The sequence below is a fragment of the Astatotilapia calliptera genome, chromosome 9 (assembly GCF_964374335.1).
Source record: "Astatotilapia calliptera chromosome 9, fAstCal68.1, whole genome shotgun sequence".
NCBI classification, from domain to species: domain Eukaryota; kingdom Metazoa; phylum Chordata; class Actinopteri; order Cichliformes; family Cichlidae; genus Astatotilapia; species Astatotilapia calliptera.
In genome coordinates, this window is record NC_137430.1 from 22,760,162 (window position 1) to 22,781,402 (window position 21,241).

At 40.9% G+C, this 21,241-nt stretch overlaps 1 protein-coding gene and 1 long non-coding RNA gene across 3 annotated transcripts; one reads left to right on the forward strand and one right to left on the reverse strand.

Annotated features, from left to right (window-relative positions):
• The first annotated feature begins 309 nt into the window (after nt 1–309).
• Nucleotides 310–20,758, forward strand: LOC113029179 (uncharacterized). 2 transcript variants are annotated; one of them, XM_080306082.1, is made up of 10 exons: nt 310–624; nt 4,259–4,825; nt 9,337–9,555; nt 9,796–10,086; nt 10,472–10,536; nt 10,669–10,775; nt 10,891–11,034; nt 13,708–13,839; nt 19,654–19,923; nt 20,380–20,758. In XM_080306082.1, exons 2-10 carry the CDS (start codon nt 4,275–4,277, stop codon nt 20,587–20,589), a joined length of 1,989 nt encoding a protein of 662 aa, XP_080162208.1. In that variant the 5' UTR covers nt 310–624; nt 4,259–4,274; the 3' UTR covers nt 20,590–20,758. The 2 variants fall into 2 exon arrangements, with proteins under 2 accessions (XP_080162208.1, XP_026035666.2); XM_026179881.2 differs by lacking the exon at nt 310–624 and adding an exon at nt 3,428–3,579.
• Nucleotides 3,107–9,492, reverse strand: LOC145430963 (uncharacterized). Its single transcript, XR_013911321.1, has 2 exons — nt 9,314–9,492; nt 3,107–3,588 (listed from the first exon to the last, which is right to left on the reverse strand). It is a non-coding gene; the product is annotated as an uncharacterized LOC145430963 (long non-coding RNA).
• Nucleotides 20,759–21,241: the final 483 nt, after the last annotated feature.

Consider the following 21,241-nt stretch of genomic DNA (forward strand, 5'->3'; position numbering starts at 1 on the left):
TAAACCATAGCAACTCTGGTCCTGAGAGCTGTCGGCGATGCCTTTAATTGCATCTGCCTCTGTAGTTCGAAAGCATAACCTTATCAAATCGACTTTGATATGAAAAAATAAAAGCAGCACGTACTCCCATTTAAACACGATGAACGGTAAATGTTTGGCCTTTCTGCTTGAAAGACTTAAAACGTTAATTTTCTGTCAAACGTTTTGATGAGTGAAGACTAAAAAACCGATTTGCACAAGTGTTCCGAAATTTCTACTTTCACCTGAATGCATCAAAAAAGAACTCTCGGCGCACACGAGCATGACGTCATGCGCTCGGACCAAGCCGTGACCCGCTGCTCCTGCTAAGCTAAGGTGGTTCGTACCAACAGATGGTCCGCGTCAAACGCTCCGAAAACCCGCTTTCCTATGAAATGTGCCGCATTAAGCGATAACGGCGCAGTCGTAGGAAGAGCTACCCACCGCGGCAGCAGCGTTTTCAGTGAGCGCCAGTTACTCTCCGGGAACGCATGCTTGTATTTTAAGTTTACCGCAGCTAGCTGGCTAGCTCGTCAGCTCACCAAAAGTGAAACAGGAACGAGACTGAAAGCTCCAGGAGTTTGACTTCAGCACAGCCAAAACAAGGTGTGTTTTCACGACCTGACCTTGTCTTTTATTTGTACCAGCTAAGAAGTGTGCAGCCGTTATTATTAATGTTACTTTGCCGTGTTTGACAGGTGTAGCTGTGTTCATTTAATAAAGTCGTGTGGTTTAAAAAAAAAAGAAGAAGAGGGAAATGCACTCGCGACAGGAGTTTTTAGCCATACTGCCACTGCATTGTTTTACTGTGCTTCATCACAGGCTGCCAAAAGGTGTTTTTGTATGAGGATCACACGTTTCCATACTGTAATGTATTCAGTCTGTAGTCCGAATGATTTTCAGTCGGACTGAATTATATACTGAATGATATTCAATCTCTAGTGAGTATAGAGAATCCCACATCAATATGTGTGTTATCCTTTTATGTTATATGTTATTGATTAGCTTGAAGACATGCCATGACTGTGGACCCCAGCTGTGGACATTGGTCTTAGGGGCACACTGTTGGATCACATCACTTCTAAATGATAACAAACATCTATTTCTGCAAGAAAAGAAAGTGTTTACACATACTGGACAACACGGAGTTATGGTCAGAGGTTTGCATGCCCTCATCATGTGCATAAATGTCACGTTAAATCTGAGCTTTTAATGATTTCTTTTTCCAAGGTGGAATGATTGTGCAAAAAAAAAAAAACAACAACCCAAGAATCGGGTGCTCAAAAGTATACATTCAGCCTCAAATATATGCATTGATATTTGGTAAACTGTCCCTTAACAAGTGGCACCTTAAGCAGATCTTTTTGGTGGCCACGAACAATCGTTTGACTTAATTCTGGCTTGATTTGTGAACTCTGCTCTTGCCAGAATTTGTAGAGTTCTTTTAAATTTGTTGGTTTCCTGGCATAGACCTGTTGTAGTCCACAAATAGGATGGAGATGAGGGATTTGGGAAGCCCGTTCAGGAAGTTTAATGTTAGCCTGCTTTTTCCTATCTAAATGTATGTTTGGGATCATTGTCCTGCTGGAGCATCCGACTTGTGTCCAAGTTTCAACCGTCTAGTTTTTGATCTGAGGTAGAGTTGAAGAATTTGGAGGTAGTCATCCTACTTCATAATTCCATTCAGTTTGTGCAATTTACCACTGACACGAAAACAGCCCAGAGCGTGATACTATCACTGCCATGCTTGACAGCTGGAAGCTTCGCTTTTACTCCTCCACACATACCTCTTGTCATTGTGGAGAAATACTCAATCCCTAGCTCGCCTGGCCATCAAACATGTATCCAGAAGGCTTTTGGCTTGTCTACGTGGCAGTTGCAAATTTCATTCAAGCTTGAAGGTGTCAATTTTGGAGCAGGAGCTTCTTTCTTGGACGGCAACATCTTAGTCCATGGCGATTTAAAACTCTTCACGGTGGAGAGTGATGCTGGTATTTCAGCAATTTCCAGTTCATGACAGGCTTGAGCCTTCGTGGTTCCTGAACATCCAAATCAATTCCCCCTCATCCGAGGGAGTCTGTTTGGGTCGTCTTCCAGATCTTGGCAAAATGGTGACATATCTGAATAACTGGTACTTATGTACAACTGGTTGAAGTGATGATCTTGGAATCTGCGGTTGTTTAGAAATGGCTTCAAGAGACCTTCAGTTCCTTGGACTTTCCTGTTGTTCAGCGTATAGGTCAGCTCAATGAGTGCTGTCAAACAAATCCTCTTTATGATGACAAAGAGAAACTACTGATTGTAGTCAGTCATGATCATTAACCAGAAGTTAATGGGCTTTGGCCTTGCCAATTTAAAAGAAAAAAAGAAAGAAAATCCCAAATAAATTCAAACTTGTACATCCAATTCTTGTTTGTATTTTTTTAAGTCATAAAGATCATTAAAAGCCAAAAATCATCATGACATTTGTGCTCATGATGAATGTATTTTAACTTCTTTATGCGACGTAACAATATAGCTGCGATTGACCTAATAATATCTGTCAACAAATTCATCAGTCAGGGGATAATTCTGGGTCTTTTTCTTGGCTCAGTGGGGGCCTTTAGGAGCACACTCATTGGTTCAGATATAATTAGCAAATAGTCTGTTACCTTAGGAAAGACTGGCTTATTCATTTTCCTAATATCTTTGGTGATTTTATAAACAACAGTAAATTAAACCTCACTTAAAAAAATAAGAGTTGTTGTTCATTTATTTATTTTTATCACAGTCTGGCTGGGTGCTGTCTTTTTTGCCTCATTGGGCAACATTTAAGGAGTCTTGAGCTTTTCCATATAGTTTATGCATGTAAACATGAATACTGTGGGTAATCATGTTTGGTTATATCTCAGGGTTTTTCCATGTTGGATGTGACCTTTCAGGTCCACCTACAGTAAATACAATAAGTCTTTGTTGCCTTATTCAACAGAAATCTGTGTGTTGTTGTGTTTCCTGGATGTTTGAAAAACAAAATATTTATCGTGTTTGAGAAAATGAATCCCCGTTGAACATAAAAGCTTTATCCTTCATAATGGACAAAATCTGCATGTACCAAAATATTGTATTTTATTAAATACAACACATTGTGTAATTACAGTAGCAGGAACTTGTTACATAACAAACTGTAACGTGTTAGATCACAGTCAGTGTGTTGATCACTCATTCTGTGCTTTTAGCTGTCAACACACTTTTTATAGGACATAAACATGGTTTCTCCCTTGCGTTAGCAGCAGCTTATCCCTCTGTCGTCATCATGGAGTCCTGAAATCTTCAGGCTTCGGCGACTCGCCAGGTCGCTTGTGGTTGCTTTGGACCAGAGGCCTCTTCAGCCTACAGCCTGTCCGACCTCCCAGGCTGAGGGAGCGAGCAGATGGGGAACTGGTGCTGTTGTCGCCATGAAAGTCCCTGCGGCAGTTTGGAGGAAAGAAGCGGTTTGCTGACCAGTGACTCGAAGGCCACCCAGTTCACAGGCTGTAAAGCTGTGGCTGGCAATTGCGGTCCTGAAGGAGATGATTGCATGAGGTGAGATGACTGGGAAAACACAGACAAGGAAACTCAAAGTGAGTGTGTGAAGGGTGCTGGGTGCTAATAAGACTTGGTGACCTAATCTGGTACAACAGACACACTTTCACAGGATTTCCCAGCAGTGTTTCGTTTCTCAGGTTCCTCCATAAGCAGCAGACCACAAACAATTTTAGAGCTGACTCAGAACACTTTCAGCTGAGACTTTTAAACGCTTGAAGAAAGCTTTGGAGTTTGCGGTAATATTGGATTTAAGCATCTAAAACACGCAGACAGTACCTGCATCTGTGGTCACAAAAGCAGCATTAAATGCTGGAAAATGGGTGAAAACAAAATGATGATTAGATTTTCCCCTGTGGGTTGTGTAGGATGCACCATGTGACCCAATGACAGCACAAAACAGAGTACTGAGATCAGAAACAGGGTGAGGGGGACTTCCAAAGGTCTTAAAGTGTTTGTGGAAGTCAAAACATTTGTCATTTCATGAACTAACTGGTAATCAAAGAGATAATGTTTTGAACAAAGGTTATCTGCTTCCTCTCCACCTACAGGGTTGAAGGAATCCTGAAACATTTCAACAGTGTCTTATCTTTGGTCACAAAACATTGTTTTTCTGGGCATGAAAAGGGTGTAGCCGAGGCTCTGTTGCATTGCTAATGAATACTGTGTTGTCACTTAGGGATGAGGAGCGGAAGATGAGTCCTGAGACCGGAGAGCAGGAGCCTAATAACACTCAGGAAAATGGACCCTTGAAGCAGGAAGTCATTCAAATAGAGATGCCTCCGCCCTGCAACATGTCTGAAGAAAACGCCACCGGAGTACAAGATACAGAGGAATCTCCTGCTCACAGTCGTCAACTTCCAATGCAGTGCGCTTTGGGGTCTGTCCAGGATGAGCACGCCAAGGCGGATTCTGAGGTTTTAAAAGCACCAGAGATAGAAGAAAACCCCCCCACGCAATACAAAATCCCAGATGGCACCTCTCTGACACCTGAGGTGGTCTGCTTTGAAAAAACTCCGCATACTGAGGCAAACACAACAGTAGAGCAAACTGCAGCGAGCACAACTCATCATGACAAAGAAGAAAAAGTGACTGTTGAAGCTGCAGCTAAACCATCAGGGGAGTTTTCTGAAAATCACCAAGTGTCATCAGTGTCAAACATGCTGTTGGCTGCAGCTGCCCCGGCAGCCCAGCTGTCGTCTGTGTCTGTGGGAAAGCAGGAACCTGAACCTGAGCCTCTGACATGGTGAGTTACATGAAATGAACCTGTAAGCTTAGAATTTAGCTTCCCTTTTATAATGATTTTAATATTTATTCTGAAGAGCTGGATAGAAAGTTCCAGTGCAGTTCAATGTCATATGTTGTCTGTATTTCTTTTAGAAGAAAATATGAACTTCTTAAAGCGCTTCTTTCTTTGTTGTGTGCTCGTTTTACCATGACATTTCCTGCATTAAAAATATAACGCCTTACTTAAAAGTACCACAATATCTTAGCACCTGTATAATGTCAAATACTGTAAGACTCCTTCTAACAGCTCCAGTGTCTAAAATTAAAATATTGTGACACAAATGCGACACGTTCTTCTACACGTGGTGGTTGTTTAATCAAGTTTCGGCAACACCAAACATTTATTTTGCTTTTAGTGGTTGGACACATTGATATGTGTATTGTATCACTTCCCTTTGCCATACAGGTGTTGATACATTGCTGCCAAATGTAGTTCGTTTTGCTAAAACAGGAAGCTGCTCTAAACGTCTGTCAACAACTTGACTTACCGGAGGATCTGCTTTATGACTCTGGGTTCAAGATGATATAGCTCTGCCAATGCTGTAAATTCCTCTCATACCAAGCAGATTAGTTTGTTTATTCTTTTTTAAATTTTTAGTTTGATATGAATTGTGATGTCAAGTGTCCAATTTTGTCCCACCTAGCAGTGGTGAAATCCCTGGATCGAGATTGGGATCAGTTCCAAAAGTTAATCGCTTCCAAGTTGGGGGGCAAAAAAACACCTCTGTTTATATTTTCTTTCAAATACGCCAAAGTCTTTTTGAGTAATCCTGCAACAGAAAGACAAACTGAACTGCTCCTTTGGAGGTAACGATTGAGGGTAAACTAAGTGACTGGTTTTTATATAGCCCTTTTCTACTTGAGCACTAAGAAAGCAGTTTATACAACATGTCTCATAACCCATTCATGCACATTCACACTCCAGAAGATGTATCAGGATCAACGTGTGGTTGAGTGTTTTGCCCAAGGATACTTTAGCATGCAGTCCACGAACCTCCCAATTAGTAGTACTGTACTACCACCTGAACACAGCCTCCAAGTGATTAGGAGTTGTAGTGAAGAAGAAGGCAGACAAAGTACAAAGCTCTTTACTTGAATTAACACACTGTTTAGAGTGAATATTATCATTATATATATTACAGTGAATAAACAGATGGTTACTCCTCTCAGCTCTGAAAAGCTGATGGGGTATTGAGATCACCCTGCCAGGCAGGCAGGTAGCTGTGAAGTGTGGACACGAAAGTTTATGAATGCAATAACTGGAGAACGAGGCAACATAGTATTTCAAAACTGATACCACAGATGCTACTTAAATCTCAGACGAGTGTGAATCCCGGACATCGGAGTCAGAGATCAACTTTTCAGATTTTTCAAATTTATACCATAGGTGCATTTACTAGGAGGCTGAGGGTAGCACAGACAACCGCTGGTATTTTTTTCTTCTGATGTATTGTTACACATATGTCTTGCAATATATAAAGTATTGTAGAATCACTGGGGATCAAAGTACTGTGATAGTATTGTGAGTTACTCTGTGACTCCCAATGCTGCTTGCTGCAGTCTTACTTTGGTGGTTTACTCAATTATAATAATCCAGATGAAACAGCTTGGCCTCCTTAAAAATGGTTTAAAGACAGAAGACTGTCTTATTGTTTCTAGAGGATTGTAACATTTTCTAATCACATCTGTGTCTGGTTTGGACAGCTGCTAAATTCTTTTCTTTCTTTTTTGTCGTTCAAGTTTTTATTTGTTTTATAACAACCAAAGGAATAACAAATCTTAAACGTAAAGCAGCCAAGTCGGCGCTTACCATACCATTCATGAATCTGATCGTCCCGGTGGTACAAGAGCAGTCCCAGGATTTCTTGAAGTTCTCTGTATTGTTATTTAGCTTGGCCAGCAGGTGTTCATATGACACTTTCTCCAGCATGAATTCCAACCAGTTTTTAATGTCCGGAGCAGAAGTTGTATTACATAATCTGTATAATCTGTGACCACTCCCAACTGTATCACTGTATTTTGGTGTTTTAATATTAGGTATTATTGTCCGATTCCCCCAATAGGCATAGTCTTGGTGACATGGGTATCACCATGCACATTCTTATGTGTTATAATTCTATTTTCCAAAATGGGGAAACGTATTTACAGTCCCAGATCGCATGTATAAAGGTTCCTGGTTCTGCTTGACATTTCCAACATAAATAATTGGTAAGTAGACCCGTTCTACAAAGGCTAGATGGAGTAAAAAAACTGTACTATCTAGAGCAGGGCGATATGGCCAAAAATATTTATCACGATATATATTTGAAAATTTGCAATAACGATATAACCGACGATATAATTGATGCGAGACAAAATACAACTTCACAACATTACTAGCGCAAAAAGACAACCTTCCATTTATTTTCACTTAAACAAGAAGCTGGTTTTTATGTACATTAAAGCTTTATAAAAATGTAACAGTGCAAATACAAATTCCTTGCTGAAAGTTTAACCAAAAGGCATTTCCAGTAGAAATGGGCTGACATATCCTGAGCATAACCATGTATAATATCCACTGAAGTTAAAAAGAGGTGCTTTGCAACATTAAACTGCAGTGTACAGTACGTATTTTTCGGACCATAAGGTGCACAGGATTATAAGGCACATTAAGCGAAACAAAGCAGTCAGATAAATCAAACTTTATTAAACTCATTCTTCTTGCTTCCTCCACTTCTGTACCATTGATTCATTAATGTTGAATTCTCTGGCAGCTGCTCTATTCCCATGTTGTTGCAGTATATTAATGACTAACCTCGTATTGTGGATGGATTATCTCAGTTGTTCTCCTGACTGAAGTTTGGTCCGTTTACAGCATCCTGCCATGCGATTGCATTTGTCTCTAACCATGAAGAACCTTCACGTTAACTTTTATAAGTGGAAAAGTGTTAGTGTTCGTCCTCCAGCTTCACTGTTTATGTTATGCTAACATAGCTGTGTCGCTAGCAATCACGTAGCACATCATTATATACCAGCTAGCCAAACTTCAGTAACCCTACAAACGTCACTGCTGTTTAGTTTCCTGTCTTCATTTATGTTGGAAGTGATAGCAGAGCTGTACGTTTGATTTTTTTCAGAAATCTCTCAGTCAGAACATGCTATATCATGCTTAGGTAACTAGCGAAACTAGCGAGCTAACTTCCGCTAGCTTCCTGCTAACTTCTAACTCCGTTAAATATAATAACTTTTGTTTTCATGGATGCCTGGAAGTTAAACTTTATAGTTACACCTGGTAAAGCAGCAATGCTGATCGTTTTATTAAAGATGAAAGAATTTAGACAGTTTTTAACTCTAAGTGATGCTGCAGTGTTGTTTGACCTGAAGCATACGGAGTTTAGGACCCAGATTACTCCCAGATTTAAGAGCATCTTAGTCCGACAAATACGACAATAACAACGGCCGCTTGCATGTTCTGCAAAAAATGTGCTTTGTTGTGTATCTGACGGACAAACACCAAACCAGTTCCACATCACGGAAGTTGCACCATTTTTACAAACCAATTCTGGTTCATCTGTTTCACTCAACAATCGGCCATGTGCGTATGAAAACAAAGGCACTGCGCATGCGCGTTTTACTCCCATTCTATCGCGATATTTCATTTTCCTATCGTTGCCTAACATTATACCGGTATTACCGTGAACGGTATAATATGGCCCAGCCCTAGTACTATCTTATAATGACTCTTTAATGTTTCCTATTATGTGACAGTATCTTTAACCATCCATCATCATTATTTGGACAGCCAAGGTCCCTCTGCCATCTGTTTGTATGCTATTAAATAATTTGTGAAATGCGGATGCCTTGTGTTTGATACTGAGTAGATCCATACATTTTTGTATGTATGAAATTATCTTTAACAATGCAGAATCTAATCTATAAGTATTTCCAAAAGTTATCTTTTTGTTTTTTAACATTATATCTAAGCATGAAAACCCAAAAAAACACCCGCCTGTGTATATACATCACCTATATTGTGTGTCCCCTCCATAAGTCACTTTCCAGTATGCAATTTATTCCCAACACAGATAAAAAGGTTGAACCATAATGAGGAGTACAGCTGTTTAAAATGTGACATGGCATGCATCCCGTGTCTCTTTTCTTTCTTTGTTTGCTTCTTGTCCCAAGTTCACCATCCCTTTAAATCATTAACCTCCGTTTTTTCTTTTTAGATCTGTGGTTGCATTAGACCATCAAACTGTTGCAGAATCACTGATCAGGGCCGTTTTATGACCATGCTGTTAACGCTCTATAGGCCTTGACTTACTACTTTTGGTTTTTCAAGTATGACATGAGGTGATAAGGGCTTCTATGGATAGCTTTATTACTGAACATTATTACACATGTACGACTGTTGTGTAATCACTTGCTTTTACATTTGTGCAAGCAATAGTCTATTTATTTTTTTTACCTTTCTTATTGCTATCTGCTCAGTGCCGGGACAGATGATTCAAATAGCAGGGAGCCCAGGCCTGAAGACCCAAAAAGCCATGATGTCTCCCAGTTGTCTTCTGGATTGGAGCCCACGGAACTCGACCACAGCGGTGAGGGACAAGACTCTGCCAGCTCAGTGAAGGAGCCAGAAACCACAGCTCCAGCAGACGCCAGAGAGAGGCCAGTGGGTTCAGAGTTTGCAATAACAAAACAAACAAGGTATTTGTTTACGTGAACTCTGGACTTGTGGCGGCAGAGTGGCACTGTGGCCACTAGGGGGCGAACTCTTACCATTGCATCTTCTATGACAGTCAGCCCTCCTCATACCTGCAGTTTTCCTACAGCTAAATGTGTGCTTTACATTTCTAAATACAACTTAAGTTGCACATTTGCAAGTTTGAGTTTAAGACATGAATGGTAAACTTGGCTTTATACACAAAACATGCATTTTCTTTTCAGCTTGCCGTTAGATGAAGATAAAAGGTCAGATGCGGAGCATACACCTACAATGTCAGAGGAGGTCGTGTCTGTGGAGAAAACCAAGCAGGAACCAATGTTAGTGCAGGATAACGATGAAGATCTCCCCAAGGTCAAGCGGAACGATGAAGAGATAAAAGAGGAGAGGCCAACTGAGGCCGAGACTGAACCTGTGAAAGATGCTGAAAGCGAGGAGGTTACAGGAAAAAAGGAGCAGCTGGCAGAGAGCGCAACCAAGAATGTTATGGCTGACACCACAGAGAAGGAAGACAGGTCTGTAAAGATCCCCTCTGTTCACTTTATAGTCCTGAATTGAATCACAGCATCTGTTGAAAGAATAAAGGAGGTAAAACCACTTTTACCCAAGAAACAGATGGGATTATGAGACAAAAATGTAGCAAAATACACACAAATTATGTGTTTATTATTTATAGTCAAGTTTATGTTTATTTATTTTTTATTTTTTTGCAAATGTCACAGAAAAATGAAATCTGGACTTACACATTTGAAGTGTGAGTATTTTTAGTGAGATTAAGTTGTCCCTGTCCCAGTTGGCATTGACTTAAAATTGCTCGATATGGAGATCCAGGACCAGGCTTTGGATACACAAAAATAACTTGTTGTTTGATTAAAAATAAGTGTTTTTGTTTTATCATAGTGAAGAAGATTTGTACAGAGGCGAAGAGGAGCTGTCTGTGTCACAGCCCGAGCTGGAGACAAAACGTCAGTACATCCTCCGCTTCTATTGCATCAGTGATTTTCAACAAGTGCAGCTTTTGTCTGTCATTTGAAATCTGGACAATAGTCTTTTTGTTCTGCCCATCGTCTCACCTTTCTCTGCTATCCCTCGCTCAGTTTTAAAGGTGGAGGACAGATGCAGTTTGTCACCGGTGGTGAATATTCTGTTGTACAGTGAGAGGGAGTGGAAGGGAAATACTCTTAAAAGCGCTCTCATTAAAAAGGTTGGTGCCTGAAGTTTCTCAGAAGAATCATTTCAGGTTAAAGCCAGTTCTTATTTATTTATTTTTACATTAATGGCTAGGATGTTTCCTCTAATGTCCCCGTGTGTTGGTGCAGGGTTATAAGGAGATGTCCCAGAGCTTTGCCAGCGTACGAAGAGTCAGGGGGGACAACTACTGTGCCCTCAGAGCCACGCTGTTCCAAGTGTTGTCCCACAGCACCCAGTTGCCTGCGTGGCTGCAGAATGAGGACGTCATCATGGTAAATTTTCACTTCTGCATCTTATCGTTCAGAGCTCATGCTGAAACCAGCCCCAGCATTGCCAAGAGTTGAAACCACTGCTGTCAGCAATTGCTGTAAGAAATTGCAGCTTCCACATTTTGTCCACCCGCCATGCTCTGTGCAACTGTTCAGACCTGTTTGTGTGAGAGGCCGTTCTCCAAAGGCAACAAAGCAGAACTGACTTTACACTGGGCACAGCAGCAGTGGAAAAGAGGAACTAGAAAAGTACCATGTACCGTAAACCTCAGTCACACAGGCGCAGGTTGGCGACTCCATGACAACCATTGGTTGCTAAGGAAAAATTGCTATTCCCCAATAAAAACCAAATGACAATCTGAATTTCAGTCATTTAGCAGTTCCTGGAAGTCACAAGGATTTACCAGGGGATCCCATGTGACTGGGGTACTATGTTAGTGCTGATTACGGTGATAATTGGCTGCTTTGAGATTCAACATGTTGTGCGTTCAGAGATACACTTTCACATCTCATGCTTGTAACGAGTGGTTATTAAAGTTACTGTTCGAAGGAGTCTGGCCATTTTCCTCTGACATCAACAAAGCATTTTTCACCCAGCGATCAGTGTCTGTTAATCCAAGAGATGGTTCTGTGAGAAAATCCCAACAGATCATCAGTTTCTGAAATACTTACACCAGCCTGTGGGCGATCGTGGCTCAAGAGTTGGGAGTTCATCATCGCCAGTGTGTGAATGTGTGTGTGAATGGGTGGATGACTGGATGTGTAAAGTGCTTTGGGGTCCTTAGGGACTAGTAAAGCGCTATATAAATACAGGCCATTTACCATTTTACCAGAAACTATGCCACCTTCAAAGTTTGTTAAATCTTCCCCATTCTGATGCCTATTTTGGACTTCAGCAGGTCGTCTTGATCATGTCTAAGTGGATTGAGTTGCTTTCATGTGATTGGCTGATGAGATATTTTTCTAAACAAGCAGCTGTACCTCATGAAATGGCAGGTAAGCGTATGTAGTTTGCCTGCCATGTCACTTACCTGCTAATTAGTGCTAAAGACTTGTAATAAACCGCACAATTTCACTCACAAAGAATAGCAACAGAGTTCTTAGTCATGGCATGGTATTTGCTAGATAAATATCTTAAGTCCTCCAGACTGTACCTCAAAGCAGCCAGTCCTAATAATACATAACTTTAACTGCTGATGAAGTTTAGATTAATTACTTATCAAATTTGCCCCTCATAAAAGTAAAGGGGAAATTGGCTATAGACCAAAACTAGGTTTCCTTATGCGCAATACTGAGATTGTGATTATGTAAAATGCAGCAGCAGAATGGGTTTTTGGGGTGTGACTACTCCTGCAAGCTTGACTGGCACACATATAGTTAAAGGTATGTTATTTAAAAGAAAAAAAGGATACTGTACTGTACTAGAACTGTGTGTAAATACACCTTCCAACAACTTGATGCGTTCTCATAAACATATAATTAATCAATAAAAAATACATAAAAGTGGGCATTTCCCGTATGACATTTTCCTTCTTACCCACGGTGTTTTACATTTGGGGCTAGAGACCGGCCACATAAGTATTGTGTCAAAAGCAGAGAAGTAGAGACGTCTCAGGCCTTAGTGTGCCCTGAAAGGACATTAATATTTGTTCCTGGATCTTCAGACTCAAGACATGAAGCATCATACCTGTTTTATTTTCAGAGAAGGGCCTTCTACAGATGGGGAAAACCTCCAAGGTGGCTCTGCATCCAGTGTTTTGTTTTGTTGTTGTTTTTGCCTGTTTTTATTACAAAGGACTTTGTGGTTTTTGACCTGTGAAAGGTGCCGTATAAATAAAGTTTACTTACTTACTAGTAGAAACAGGCTGGCTGGCCTTGCTAACTAAAACTTATTTGTCCTACAGCAGCCACCGTAGCTAGGAGTATGCACTGTAGTTATTCTGTGTGCCTTCTCTCTCCCCAAGCGGTCGCGGCAAATGGCCGCCCCACCCTGAGCCTGGTTCTGCCGGAGGTTTCTTCCTGTTAAAAGGGAGTTTTTCCTTCCCACTGTCGCCAAAGTGCTTGCTCATAGGGCGTTATATGATTGTTGGGTTTTTGTCTGTATGTATTATTGTAGGGTGCACCTTACAATATAAGAATAAGATTAATAAGAATAAGAATAACTTTATTTATCCCGAGGGAAATTCTTTTGTCATGTACATGCTCAAAGCAGCAGGAGAGACAGAGGAACAGATGAATAAGATATACAATAAGAGCAGTAATATACAGTAATAATGCACCTTGAGGCCACTGTTGATGTAATTTGGCGCTATATAAATAAAATTGAATTAATTTGAATTGGGAGGAATAAGAAAACAAACCTCGGTTGACTGCAATCTGCAATATACCTAATCCAACAGTGAAAATTTTACACAGCGTAACTTTAAGAATGTATTATCTTAGTTAACAGTTTTCAATTTTCCTGCGACTTGTGTCCATTTTATAAACAAAAAATGTGTTTTATGCTGACAACATAGTCACTAACTCCTTGGTCTGAGAAGTCACGTTGCTAATATCGAATGGTTAATTATATACAGCTGTTGGTAGAAAAGAACCAAAAATTTACTGCAGAAGTGATCATTGCCCCGTCTTGTAAACACTGTTAATGTTACATAATGTAATTCTTTGTGTTTACAGCTGCCAAAACAACTGGAGGCTCAGGATGGGCTGATAAGTCAGTGGACATTTCCTGGAGAGTGCCTGCAGAGAGATGGGACAGGAGATGCCGTCCAGCAGCTTAAAGGCTACATGGAGCTTCTCCGTAACACGGTACTGGCTGCAGACCTTCACAGAAACTCTCACACAGCAAGAAAGTATTTCAAAAACACAACAAGCGTAAACCACAGCGCTATTTTTATGCCATTTGTGGACACTCGAGGGTATTGATATTCACCCATGAAGGGTTGGCTGATTGCTACCATATGTTAAAGGGAGGTAGTTTTCTAAAGGATGTGTGGCTTCTTTTTTCCTGTGTGTCATTAAAGCAGCCTGGTAATGCTCTGAGGGGATTTAGAGGAATAGCAGGAACTAAACTGATAAAAGCACTTTACCAGTCTGAGGCTTGGTGTTGAATTTATATTCAGTCGCTGCCTGGTAGGATGAGGAATTCTGGTGTTTACATACCTCTGTTGTGTTACGAGATGTAGCTGTGTATCTGACAGTATAATCTGTGGTCTGTCTCGTAGTCTGCGCAGTTTGTGTCATGTACATTTAAGTGTATAGGGGAAAGACACTCAATACAGCAGCTTTGCAATAGATAAAAATGGTGATATCTGATTCTGTAGTGTGTATCATCATAAAGGAAATAACCAACAAAAGATCCTTTTTGACCAGATCAGCCTGGGGACCAACGTCAAGAACAGATCAGTAACTACAAGCGTCATTTTCACACCTTTGAAAACTATAAAGTGGTGTATTTACAACAACAAAAAAATCTCCCCGCAACAACAACCTTGGGGTCGTAATTTGTTGCTGATGCTTCCATCCATACCAAAAATTATTGAAACCATCAGTGCTTCCATTAATCTCTATACCATAAGGTTTCAATTTAGCGCAAGAATCCATGTGCCAAATAGCATTTGGCCCTTTATTGCTTAATAATCTGTTGGATTGACCCGCTGCACCACATATCCCATTTGAATAGCTCAAAGGTGTCCAGCGTTATCCTTGACTCTGTCCATTGTGCTGTAGTTCTTTATGCACAAATGACATCACCTCATCTAAATCGGTGTGTTGTCTTCTGGATAGACCCATTTCCTAACATCGTTTCTTCAAAGTCTGGATGCTTATGATAATGTGCTGATTCTGAGGTAAAATCATGAGTAGTTATTTGGTGCCACTATAAAAGTAAAATTTACTTGGGTCATCTAATGTTGGCAAAGCAAACCTGTTGTGCAAGGAGACGGGTTTGCTTGAACCCGCCTCTTTGCACAAAGAGACGGGCTGTATTTAAATACACCTGCCCTGTATTTTTTTTTTTCTACCTTCAGCGGCCCGTCGTAAACAAATGAATGTGTCATTATGCAAACAAATAAATGTTTTCAGCCAAGATATGTCAAGTGACCGAGTGCGTGCAACACAGTAGTCAATTTGCTCATTGACAAAGACTCATTCAGACTGATGGTGGCTACATGCTGGCAATCTGCCTGCATTTATGAATTAGAAAGCAGTTATTTGCAAACCTGCAAAAATCTCTCTGAGAGCGACTGCAGTCAGTCCAAGTCAGACTGTGACTGTTTGCACAAAGGTTGCATTCCCTTTAGGTGCAATCAGCTTGTGATCAAAGATGCTCGTGAGTGTGCAACACCCTCAAGCTCTGAGCAACCATTTAGTCACCACAAGTTACAGTCAGCTACAGAATGTGAAAAAAATTCAATACACTCACCAATCAGAGGCAAGGAGGATGCTTTTTACCCATGTTACTGAGCTGTTGGCGTGCTCTGAATTAATATGTAGTATTTGAGTTTAACTTAATTAAACTTTAGCTATCCAGTGTTGGATTGCTTTTTGGTTGAGTTGAAGTTTGCTTAGCTAATGTTTTCTGCTCGAGATGAGTCCTCTTCTTCATTGTTTCCCCAGAGTTTTTTTATTATCATTATTTTTATTTTATTTTATTTTTTATAAAATATTGACATTGTGGTGCCAGTTTAGCTTAATGGATGAGCAAGTGATCATCTGCCACATGACCAGAGTGCAGCAGTGTGTTCGCTGCTCCACTATCCAATAAAGGTGAAAATGCCCCAAATTTTTCAGGTCTGTACGTGACTTACTCAACCTTCTGAGCCACAGCCACCCTGATACAGAAACCTGAAGGACATACACACATTTTAATAAATGTGAAACTGCAGGGGAAAAGGGATTCCTAGTGCAATTTGGAGAAAAATCAAAGATCAGATTGTTTGAAGTCCAACTACAAGTGACAGGCTCATCGGGTGTGTCTGTGTTACCCAGAGATCATTACTAACATGCTGAACATTTGCATTAAGAACCGTTCTCCTTGGCAGGTGCAGACAGCAAGTGTTAAATAGTAACAGTAATTATATGAAGTGGAAAAATGTTGAGTGTAAAGTAATGCATTGTCATAAAGGGCATCAAGCTTTTTTATCCTTAACACTTAACATCCAGGTCCCGGACTGTCGTCAGCTTACACTTTGGTGACTAAGTGTGCCTTTGTTCCACTGACTGTCAATGCTTTCTTCTTGCTGGTTGTCAGATTGACTGTTGATATTTGACCTGTTGCCTACTGTCAGGTGATGTAATCTCCTTTGTAACAAAGCATTCAAACAGCTGTCTCCTGATGGCTTCAGGGCACTAGACACGTTCCCACTATTCTTGTGCAATAAACCCTCTATTGTTGTGTTGGGTTTGGAAACACAATCACACAATCCGACCAAAGATGTACGTCATATTTCTTGGCGATTTCCAGTGGGGAAAAAGGGACAGTAAAACGTCAACAAGCAAGTCCAACTGAAGTATTTGTACGATACTGTCTGACTGTTGTTCCTTCATTCCACAGTTTCACCCAACTATACTGGCACCATGATTCTCGTTTGCTTTGTTTACAGCTGTACACTGCTGACTGGTTTTATTAAAAAAAAGAGAAAGAAAGAAAAGAAAAAAAAAAAGAAGAAGAAGAAGCAAACAAAAAAAACCCCACTCAAAACAGAACCATTGTAGAAACCTCAAAAGAAAGAAAATGTCCCAATATTCCTGTCAGGAAATCATGACTGGTCCTAGATTTAGTGTTCTATTGATCAGCCATCATGCATGACATCTGTGTTTGTTCTTGAGTCATAATCGCATTGATATTAGGTTCTGTCTGAACAAAAAGGATTACATACTATTATGGGAAGTGATAAGAGAAAGAGGAATTTTTGCCTTAAAGAAAATTCGATTAAAATAAACAAATAAGACTTACAGTACTTTTCTGCTCTAGCACTTGAAGTCAATTAAATTATGTGTTATTGATCTGGTCAGTGAAGTGGCAGAGGGGGTTGTTAATTAGTTTCAGCTGCTTTAGAGTTCGTGAAATTACCAAGAGGCATTACCAGTGGGGCAACAATTAGACAACCCCCAAAACAATTTTTCCCCTCCTCATCTTCTCTTAGTTTTTTTCCATTTGTTTTGCATTTTTCAAGGTGTCACTACTGGTACTATGAGGCGATACCTGGACCCTACAGTGGTTGCACTGCAGTTCTAACTCTTGCAGGATGGCACATCAATACGTGCCATTGCCAGATGTTTTTTTTGTCTCCCAGCACAGTGTCAAGAGCATGAAAGAGATTCTATGAGACAGACAGTTACTCTAGGAGAGGTGGACCGGGCTGTAGAAGGCCCTTAACCCATCAGCAGGATCTGTTTCTTCTTGTTTATGCAAGGACAAGTAGAATTAGCCTTGCCAGAGCAATGACCTCCAGCAGGCCACCCATGTGGGTTTCTGACCACGTGGCTGAAACAGACTTCATGAGGGCCCAACATCATCTAGTGGGCCCTGAGCTTACTGCCTAGCACCGTAAAGCACGATTGGCATTGGCCATAGAATACCAAAATTGGCACACTGGCCTGCTGTGCTTTTCACAGATGAGTGCTGGTTCACCCTGAGCACATGTGACAGACGTGAAAGAGTTTGGAGAATCCCAGGCATGCATGCAAACCCATGGGGGCCACACAAATTACTCAGTACCATTTTAAGCTACAGCAATGAAATTTTGGCAAAACCGACTAGCTTGACACATCATTTTTTCACTTCAGTTTTCGGGGACTCTTTGAACTTAGCGCTCTGTAGCTTGATACTTCTTATTTCTATCAAACAACATGGCATCCTTTTCTTCCTAACACATTACCCAGTCTGTACAAGTGTAGATTTTCCCCATGGACGTTTGATGTGTTTTCAAAGTATTCCTTTAACATTTTTGAGCAGTGCATTTTCATCTTACACACACTCTCTGATTGGCAGTTTTGAGGTTCAGCATCCTGACCAGCAGCACTTCGACTGACTGGAGGATCTAGTTACCCCCAACCTTCCAATTAGCAAACACATCCCTGTACCTCCTTAACCACAGCTGCCCCATCCCAACAACTAGGGATGGACCGATCCGATATTACGTATCGGTCCGATACTGACCTAAATTACTGGATTGGATATCGGAGAGAGATGAAAAATGTAATCAGATTCATTAAATATCTCAAAAGCACCTCACAAAACTTGCAACCAATGACTGTAGAAAAGGTCATTGCTTGCGACACGGCGTAACTCAGCTCATGACCCTAGCATGTTGGGGCAGTATCTGTCACGTGATAGAGCAGCTGTGGCGTGCGAGACCTCTCGGCAGTCGCTACCAAACCGGCATTTCATCTCCGAGAAAGTTAACCCAGAGAGAAGTAAAGCAAGTGTGTAAGTTCATCTTTGAATGTTTGTAAAGCATTTTAGCCTTCTCTCCCCCTCCCTCTCCTGTTGCTACTTCAATCATGAAACTGATCAATGATCAGCTGATCGGCTTTTCTGTTGCCACTCCTGTCTCTTGTTTGTTTTTGGCCCACTTCGCGCCAGAAAGAGGAAACCAGCAGCTAAAGAACAGCAGCACGTTTAAGCTTGATAAGCTGTTGTTAGAATTTATTTAATATTACTTTTTACACCAGGATCTTTTTCTATGCAGCTGACGGCTGGTAACTGTGCAGGGGCGGATCTAGCAAAGTTTAGCCACGGGGGCCGATAGGGCATGAACAGGGAAAAGGGGGCACAAAGACATACTTTTCTTTCTTATTCTCATTTAAAATGTCTAGCTTTAATTAAATAATTATCTGAATCTTACACCCAAAGTTTTAATCCGACGTAAAATGAATAGAAGTCCATTACTGTATATAGTAACTATTAAGTCTAATATATACCCTGGTAAGCTATACTACTTTTTCCTTTGGGAACCATCTGTGCGGTCTGCAATTCTGTTGAAGAAAGATGTTGAATCTATTTAATTATTGTAGAAAAATAATTTATTTCTGTGCATTTATTTATTTATTTTTACACGTGCATTAAATTAAAGTTGATTACATCGATTAAGCATCACGAGGTGGAGGGTGGTTCCCTATTTTTTTTGTTGGCAACCCTATTAGTTAGGTTGTTTAATATTTCTGCTAAGTACCCTTTAAAATACCAGAATAGGGAGGATGGTGTGGGTTTAACTTTATTAGCTCAGTGTTGCTGAACTATGAAATATTTTGGGTGCAGTGTATTTTTTGCATACAGGTTTATCAGAATAGCTTTAGTGTTTTGTTTTTTTTTGTTTGTTTGTTTTTTAAATGTATGAACCTATACAAAATGCAGCAAGATATTAAAAAAACAGTTTTATTGATTAAAAAAAATACACTATATCGGATTCATATCGGTATCGGCAGATATACAAATTTATGATATCTGTATCGGACATAAAAAAGTGGTATCGTGCCATCTCTACCAACAACCTGCCCTCATTATCTGAGCTTTAAGTTCCATAACCTGAAATTATGTCTGAAAAAAGCAGTAAATTCTCATGTATAGCCAGCTGTTTTAGACCTCTTCAGTGACTGATACACTTTGTTTGTCTCCAGTGGCAGGCAGCGGTGGACTGTGCCACCGACGCTGAGCGTCAGCAGCTCTGTGAGCGAGTGTTTCAGGGTGGAGAAGAGGAGCTCGGTCTGCTGGAGGCTCTCAAGCTGCTGATGCTGAGCAGAGCGGCAGAGCTGCACAGCTGCATGCAGGGCGGTGAAGACGTCCCCCTCTTCTGCTGGCTGCTGTTCGCGCGGGACTCCTCCGACTGTCCACGCTCTTTCCTCTCCAACCACCTCAGCCACGTGGGCCTGACCGCAGGTCTGGAGCAGGTGGGAAGCGTCTCTGTTGTTTTTGACAACTTTATGGTAAAAGGTTGCTGGGAATTTTCTTTCCCACTGAGTAAACATCTGTCGCACTCAGTAACAAAAACAACAATTCGGGCTGAACATCACGAGGTGGGTGTGTTAACATTTTTGTCATGTGAGAGCCGAATAGTAAAACATGCCGGCGCTTGCTCTGTTTTTTGTTTTCCGCTTGTTTTGAGTGATCCACCATTGACCCCGGGGGCAGAGGTAGTTCTCAACTGCTGAGCGTTTTAATTGTTATTTTCATTTTTTGAATAACAGATTTTACAAGCTCTGCTTCTAAAGAGAGACTCCACCCGTAAATGTTTTGTGCTGAAGCAGCTGATCAAACATGGAGCTGTTTGAGAAGTCTGCTGGAGTTCCTCTGTAACTGTGCAATTATCCCCTCCCCCCTCCCTTTGCGTTTTCTCTCTTGGGCAGGTGGAGATGTTCCTGCTGGGCTACGCCCTGCAGTGTACCATTCAAGTTTACAGACTGTACAAGGCAGACACAGAGGAGTTTGTCACCTACTACCCGGACGACCATAGGGACGACTGGGAATCTGTGTGCCTCGTCACAGAGGATGATCGCCACTACAATGTGCCCGTTGTAGAAGCTGCAGAAACACAAAAGGAGCTCCCCTCCAGCTGATTGCCACTGCAGAAAAACCTCCTGCCATACAAACACCCCTCAGGTTGATCAAGATTTATCAATTAAAGGTATAGTTTTGGGAAGTGTGCTTATTAATTGACAGCCAGCAGTAAGTTTGCTTAGCTTAGTACAAAGAATGGAAGTAAAGGGTACAAACATACAACCACCAGCACTTTTGATTGTTTGTTTTTGTTTGTTTGCTTTTACTTTAATCCACACAGAAATCAATGACACATGATTTTCTTCTTCCCTGGACAGAGGTGCCTCGCTAACCTTTCTCTATTTCCTTTATTATCTATTAACCTGTGCCGAGCATGGGTCACATCTGTCTGGACTGTTAGATGAAAAAGGGATCACAGATCTGTTGCTTTAAATTATGAGCGATCTTTATCACTGTGCACACACTCCACCAGAAGTAGAGGTGAATGCACGTTAAGAGCCTGGTCTCAGTTTTAATCTCCATCATAAAAAAGCTGTTTAAATATCAGCAGGAAAGCGAAACAAGACAAACTCTTCTGTTGTGATCGCTAGTTGGCTTAAATTAAGATACTTCTGAAGGAAAGGTGCTGGTGGGAGGATGTTCTTACCTTTGGAATGAGTGGTAACCTGAAACCTGCAGACCTCCACAAGAGACTGATGATTTTTGTTTTGG